At 35.1% G+C, this 8,022-nt stretch overlaps 1 protein-coding gene across 1 annotated transcript; it reads right to left on the reverse strand.

The window, feature by feature from the left end:
• Positions 1-2,189: 2,189 nt before the first annotated feature.
• LOC114751016 (ethylene-responsive transcription factor 1B-like) lies at positions 2,190-3,127 on the reverse strand. The gene has a single exon (XM_028939673.1). It carries the CDS (start codon positions 3,038-3,040, stop codon positions 2,333-2,335), a length of 708 nt encoding a protein of 235 aa, XP_028795506.1. The 5' UTR covers positions 3,041-3,127; the 3' UTR covers positions 2,190-2,332.
• Between the last annotated feature and the right edge of the window lie 4,895 nt (positions 3,128-8,022).

The raw sequence follows: 8,022 nt of genomic DNA on the forward strand, positions 1-8,022 counted from the left end.
TGAGGATGGATTTGGCAGTAGCAGATAGTATGAAAGGGAACGCAGCAACCATGAAATTAAATATTCGGTTCAGTCAAGTTGAATAGCTTACTTAGACTTCATATACCTAATTCTCTCTCTCTGAACAAAGTTTGATTAGTATTAAAAAAATTATTTGTAATAATGAGAGTTATGTGAGTAATAGTATTCATCCTTTTCTCGAGATGGCCAAGTTCACTTAACTGGGGCAGTGTGGCATCCAATCAATGTTAAAACCTAAAACCATCGATTTCCCACTAAGATTAATCCCAAAATTACCAGCCTCACTTTGAATCAGTCTGTTAATCCCATGGCTTGGACTCATCTTTCTCTGGCTTGACCCTTCATCCACCAGACCTTGACCATTAATTTAATAGACCATCAATCACGTGACACTCATATATTAATTATATGCACATATGTTGGCGGTTCTTCTCTAAATGGAATATTCACCACGAGAGTAAATTCCTACTAACACACAAATTGTCCGTATATGGCTACTTACACCATCATACCCTTTTTTTTTTTTACTTAGTTTATCAAGAGAAAATTGAAAAAAAAATGTTCTATATTAAAAATTTTAATGAAGAAAATGATGTGGTAAATTTTTATACACGAAAAATATTAATATCATGCATTCGTACAGAGTATAATTATTCCGATTGAGGCCATTCTCACTTGTAAAATTTTGATGAGAGATTTTTCCCAAATTTTCCCACTAATCAATATGAAATGCAAGAGGATGCACTATTTCTTTTTAATATTAGTGAATTCAGCGTATCTCAATCAAATTTGGTTTGTGACTCTTTGAAGAGGGGTGGGTGAGGTGTGGAGAAATTAATGTTCTATAATGCCTAAAGCCATTTGATATTGAAAGACGAGACAAGCACAGTGAGTCTTGAAGGAGAGGAAATCCACTTTCTCAACACTTCTGGGATGGATCCAAGAAGCTTCCTCTGAGCCAAACAGAGTCGAATTCCACTTCCATATTGAGAAGTTACAAGGACTAGAAACATCAAAAAGGAATTTATTAATGAAATCCCACGTGAAAATATAAATATATATATATATAATATATAAATACCTTGATCAAGTCATAAATTCTGCAAATTAAAAGATGTTTTGGTCCAAGTTTCCAACCGCTTCAACTTAGACCAAACCTTCCACAAGAAGTTTCTTTTTGGACAGGTGATATTGGACGCCATTAATAAAATTGTCATGTTCTGATATCGTCTGCACCAATAGTTTTCATGGCAATTTAGGAAACGAAGAAAACCACCAACTTAACCTCCCTCCTTCCTGGTGCTTTCCTATGTAATATCTATGCCCAAAAAGAAAAACAAAATATAGAGGAGAAAGTCTTTTTCTCTTGTACAACATAATTAGTTTTTAGCCTCTTGGGCAAGTAAAGTTTGATATAGCAACCCGCTATCACCTTTTCGTTCGGTACGTGGGTATGAATTACTATGCTCAGTAGAGGATTTGAGCTTAAAAGGTTGGAATCTTTTACATACATAAACACATTCAATTGCATAATACTATGACGAGAAAGACAACCTTGGCTCAAAGGAACTCTGAGTTTTTCATCTTTCTGTTTTTTCCTCGTAATTACATGATGAATGATAACACTTCAGATAATAGATTTCTAGCTTAATCCACATGGAGGCAGAGTAGCTCGGCCGCTTGTAATGAACAAAAACCATATGAACAGACTTTGATTAATTATGGTCACTTTCAGTTTTAAACAGAAAACAGAGCATATCCCTTGTCAGATTCCATGTTAGACGTACGACTGCTGCCAAAATGGGCCCTGATCTTGCCTCCTTTAATCAAACTTTTAGATTGTCTTTTATTCACATGACATCCAAAGCTAGAACTGCTTTCCCCTGTTTTGATTATTATTTGTAATAATCTGCTTGCCGCAGTGATATTAAATCATGAAAATTTAAAGGACTTGAAGACAAGGAAGGGTTGCTAATACGGGCAAGTAAAGCCTAGGTGTGCCTCCACGCGTGCCTTTCCCCGCACAAGACTCGACCATGTGCGTTGACAAATTAATCTGATAGCTTAGCCTCCTCGAATTAAATTAAGACATAGCACAGGCCTCACAGGACTCCCGGTCCCTTGTCCTCTCAACTTTACATCGCCCCGAAACACCCCGAAAAGGGCAAGGCAAGTAAATATTTCCCTTACATTAACAGAGGAAAACATACATACTCGAATGATCTCCAAATACGATCATTCTCATAATAGAGAATACTTGTGTAAGATTACAAGAAGGGAAAGAAAGGGAGGGGAAAAAAAAAAAAAAGAATTAATGAACATTGAGGCAATGGGATCCTGAAGGCCTAGGACTCTCCGAGGACATCAAGAGTTGTTCCAAGTAATCTGAGCCGAGATCTTCCAGCACCACCACATTGTCTATTCTCATATCTCTGTCATCCACCTTGTTCTTCTTCTTGTTACTATTCACTTTTCTTCTCAACGAGTGCTTTCTCTTCAGAGCCACCACCGGCGAGCAACCTTCTTCTGATCCGTGGTTCATCTCTTTTAGAGACTCCCTCACCCTCTCCACGGGGAAGTTCAGTATCGCCGCCGATCCCCTCATGGAAAACGCGGCTTGATCGTAAGCTAAAGCCGCCTCCTCTGCACTATCGAAGGTCCCCAGCCACACCCTTATGCCGTGTCTGGTGGAATCCCTTATCTCTGCCGCGAATTTCCCCCAAGGGCGCCGCCGTACGCCTCTGTATGTCTTCTCCTTGGGAGTGGCAGCACCGCCCGAAGCAGTGGCATCGGAGCTGACCTCCTCCTCCTTGACAGAACTGAAAGATTCATCGGAGCCGTGATTGTGGTTGGCGTTGGAAATCATGCCGTAGAGAAGCATCTCGTCGGGGTCATTCTCGTTGAAGGGGAGGTAAGAGTTATGGAAGTTGGAGGAGAAGAAGGAATCCGAGGACGCGAAGGAGGAGTCGGAGGAGAAGTCGGAGGTTGGGGAGTGGAAGATTGAGAAAGAGGAGTCCATGGAAGAGGGTGATGATGAGGAGAGTGAGGTGGGAAGAACAGGGTGAGTAGGGAGGTTGCTCTGTTTTTCGGTAATGCAGCGAGCGGCTGGCTGGCTGGCTGGCTGATGGTATCCGAAGGAATGGAAGTGGCGGGGCTTTATATACCCGTTTGGTAGGGGTGAAACGGTAAAAGTCGAGTCGCCGCTCGAGATAGATATTCATCCGTTACCTTTTGACATGGAACAAATTGTTTTTGCTTAAAGTAAAATATTTATGTAAAAAAATTAAAAATCTGGTCAAAAAAAATATTTATGTAAAAATAAACAGAATATTGAATTTCTTATTTTTGGTGAATATAATTTAAATTCAGTATAAATAATATTCATTCACTCATTCAGTTGCGCAAGGTTTAAATAACGAAGTTATACAGTTGATAGTATTACATACTACATGTTCTATGCTTTATTTTAAATATATGTAATATAAATGTATTTTTATTCATTTGCATTTATCTAATATTAAAGGTGACGAAGATTACAAACCAAAAGCTCAATCGCATATCAGATGTTATATGATCTATCTAATAAAAAATGGCTTGCAATTTCTGAATATTATGGTTTGTGTTTTGTCCGGTTCCTATATTGTCTTTTCATGCATTGTTTTTAATTCCGCATGGGATCTACATAATCTGTCATGACTTTTCTTTTACTCCAATACTGCCATCATTTAAATACTTTAAATACAAAATTGCTTCTATAGTGTACAAATACACACACGTCAAGGGCAACCATAGCTTGTGATGTGGAAGGCAAGTGACATGCATCTTTTAATTAGTTGTGCTATACATTATTTATCAAATCAAGTAGCTCTTATATCAAAACTAAATTGAATGTAAGACTAGTTTTTATATTAAAGACAGAATGTCGTATTAAGTTTAATTAAAAGAAAAAAAATTTAATGTAAATTTTTTTATATATAAGGGTAATAATTTTTTTCGACAAGAGACAAACACTAATACATTAAATTATAAACCACACTAACCCACGATTCTACTTATTCCTCTGATCCTATTTATAAGATAAAGAGAAAAAAATTTATTTATTTATTTATAAGTCATTTCATTAAATTTTCAGTGTGTCTTTCATTTATTATAGTGTAAGTAATCATCTCTTTTAAAAAGCGTATATATTAAATATGAGCAAAGTTAAAAAATTATTATATTTTTAAAAAAAGTTGATACATTTTAAGATTTTTTTTTTTTATCGGCGTGAAATTATAAACCGCACTACACCCACGATTCTGCTTATAAAATAAGCTCCATGGAACTGAATTTCAAGTTTATCGACAGAAAAGGGTCAACAGGGAGGCAGGAAATAACAGAAAAGAAAGGGAAGGGAAGGGGATAGGGTAGGGAGAAAATAGGAACACGTGGGTCAATCGGATGGCGGCCTAGTCAAGGCTGACATCACTGGATGACACCATTTTCCTCCTAAATTATTTTTATTTTTGTTGTCTTGTTTGGGGATCTCTCTTCCCACTGGCCCATCCCATTATTATTTATTAATAATTTATCCCACCCACTCACCCCTCAACACACAGAAAGTAGGCTTTTCTATTGGACCAGGCGGGCCAGCCCACTTGGACTCTTCATTCTATTTCTGCTCTTTATCCGCAAACCATTTCCCCCTTTTAACTCGAAAAACATGGATTACTCTATCTTGATTAAGATCCACATTTGTTGTGATTTATGATTTACAGTCATATATTTAAAAATAACCATTCATTATTGTCGCTGGCGTTTGCGTTCTTTAATCACCGATATATAAAAATCTAAAAGATATGCAGAATCTCCCTTAGAATTAATCGTTTTTATCAGAAGTAATTAAAGAGTGCTTTCTTTATGAATTATACTACACCCATTTCAATGAAAATCATTCCAAGCCTGAGCTGTGAGAGGTTGACGTGAATAATTTTGAGTGTACATTTTCACTTTGACCTTTCAATACATTGCATCAAGAATGATCAATAATTATAGACGGAGAAAATAATATACACCTTCCTAGATGCTCCCTGTTTAGGCCTCACTTTAATCACACTCCCAGATGCGATTTCAATCGTGTGAAAAGAACATGGTTTAACTCTGTTTTTTTCTAGAACATAATGGAAGCATATACTACAGTTATTTCATCCTCCTTCAAAATGTTGATTGGTTGGATCCCCTCAAACATTATTTTACCTCTTCATATATTCACTTTCCAGGTCTAATCCCTTTTTGGAGACTATTAATGTAAACAAGCTGAAAATAAATTCCAAACAAAGAATCGCATCTTCCATCACTCAATTATTGGTACAGTAGTTATAACTTGGAAGAACACAGAACCCGCCGCTTGTTGCGATCTTGAATTCTTCTTCTTTTTTCCCCCCTTTTATTAGTGCATGCAGTTAAATAATTGTTTTAACCGATTACGAAAGCGCCAAAATTAATGTCGCATCTTGGTGAAGATAGATGAAGCAAGATGATAAATTGAATGCATAAGAAATGTGTAAGAATCATGTGTGTGGGTATATATACTACTTCCAGTTTTTATCTTATATTTATCTATAATTTTAGCAATACATTTGATTTGCAAAGATATTATAATAAATACAACATATATTTATTACAAAAAAATAATTTAACTAATTTTTTAATTAATTTAAATTAATTAATTAATTAATTTTTACATTAAAAACCGGAGATAATTTTAATTTTAATGTAACCAGAGAAAGAGAAAATATTTAATTAGAATTTGTCGATATGCATATAGAGAAATGATGTAACTTTGGCTGTCCGGACTCATGGAAGTGACAGGCTTAGGGTGGGTGCTGCTGCTAGCCACAATTCATATGGACAAAGACGTGAATTTTAGGATCATTTGAACAGTGAAAAGAGGTTGGCCTGTATGGCCTGCCTAAGCATGACACGTACAAAAATTGATTTTCATCAACACAGTGTCCGATTATAACTTTATTTTTTATAAAAAAATATTTAAAAATCCTCTCTCGCTTAACTTCTAATTCAAATTCTCCTTCTTTTCACTGCCGCATGCTAGCGGAAATAAAGATTATTCGGTCAATAGCGGGGAAAAACACTCTTTAGATTTGATGTAATCAAAGTAGATTGACAATATATATAAATATATCGAATTGCAAAACAAGAAGTAGATAGGAGGGTTCCTGAGCAAGATAGGCGTCTGTTAATTGAAGTGCTCTGTGATTAATGTGCCTGAAGCATGTGAAAAGGTTTAAAGTATAATCATAGATTGCTGCGAACGGATGAAACCATGCACTGAATTACCAAAATTGAAAATGACCCTTTAATTATCTGATGATTTCCTAGGGGATGAAATAATGATTATGGCTAGAATTAAATATATAAATAAAAGGCTAGAGATGTATAGAGGTAGAGTTTGGAAAAAATGGTGCATTGAATGGTCCAGGTACAGGCCCCCTTGAAGGAACTGTGAAGATCACAGGTCATCAGAAAACTGCGATGGCATTTTTGGCTAAGGGGTTTTTGGAAGTCCTCCCAAAAGGATGGATACTGTTAATTACTTATCTGATAATGACTTTCCTTTTGGCATCTTTGAAATTCAAGTCTTTCTCCTTTCTGTGTAGCTTCCCGGAAATCCCATCTTTGGGACCCATATTCTTATTTTATGGTATTGCTAAACCATCTTACTCTCACAAAATTGCCTTTCAAATTTAGCCACCTTAGCTTTGCGGTCCTTCGTCAATTACCAAGACTATTTTCCTTAGTTCTACTCCAATAAATCACTTACAGAATTAATTTAACCATTTTTTTTTTTCAAACAACTTCAAATTTACGTTTTTTTCTTTTTCAAAGGACAGTATAAGGCTTGTGATTCATTCAATGATATGAGTAACTTTTTCCACTATGAAGTGCGAGCTTTTTAGCATTAAGAGTAATTAGGCAATTAGCTGAGGTCGTCACTGGAAAAGTTTGCTTTCCTGTGACGAGACTTTATTGCTGCCCCTGGTTCTTTGTATACGAGTTATCATTAATTATTTTACTTGAATCAAATTAAAGAGTTCGCTAGATCATTAATTTTAGGGAGAATTATCAGAAAGTTTCAAAAAAAAATTAATTATTAAAAAAGCCCTAATGATTAATGACAAATGACCAATCTGAACATCAATTTTGAAACTTTTTATTACTTACTTTTTACTTATCGATAGATTTCAGGATAATTAAGTCACATCCTTATAATTTGATTGCAATTCTCTCTTAATTTTACCCGTAATTATTTTTTTAAAAACCTTCCCATTTTAAAGTATAAAATGAGTAAATAAATAAACTTTTTCGTAATTAAATCTGCTCCTAAAAGTTTGGAAGAGGGATCGGTAAAGCACACTCCTTTCGGTTCTTGTTATAGGAAAAAGTTTTAGTTAATTAAAGCCTTATTTTATCGCTGGCAAAAAAAAAAGTCTTATTTTATCGTAGATACAAGTTAAAGATGCGATGACTAAATTCATTTTTTTATTACCCCTCTTTAATTATTTTTACCAGAAACCCCTCTTTAGTTATAGTACTAAATTGTTGTCCTGCTTTTAGTTTCTAGACACACTTTACTGTGGAGTAGTTATTAATATCGGTTAAGGATAATATTGAGAAGTCATGTATTTTTCTATAAGTTAACCATATTAATTACCATTTCTTAATAACCATAAAAATGGTTAAATATATCCTATAAATAGAAGCATAAAGACCGGCTAATAGCACTTCATTTGATAACTAGGACTTCTTATATATGTATTTTTCGCCGAAAAAAAGAACTTCTTAATTAAATATGTAGGACCACGCATTACCTTTAATTTAGAACGTGTCCAATGACACAAAATCTGGGGGGATTAAAATATCGTTTTGGTGGTTAAGTTAATGAATTTCTCCAACAGTCACAGTTGTCGCGATGATTAGCCAAAATCCCAGCCTCATGTTTAA

This window comes from Neltuma alba, unplaced genomic scaffold (assembly GCF_004799145.2).
Source record: "Neltuma alba isolate B1F8T4 unplaced genomic scaffold, ASM479914v2 tig00006740_pilon, whole genome shotgun sequence".
NCBI lineage: Eukaryota > Viridiplantae > Streptophyta > Magnoliopsida > Fabales > Fabaceae > Neltuma > Neltuma alba.

Bases quoted from the DNA above. Each gene is read 5' to 3' on its own strand.
- LOC114751016 (XM_028939673.1), bottom strand. From the start codon at position 3,040: ATGGACTCCTCTTTCTCAATCTTCCACTCCCCAACCTCCGACTTCTCC.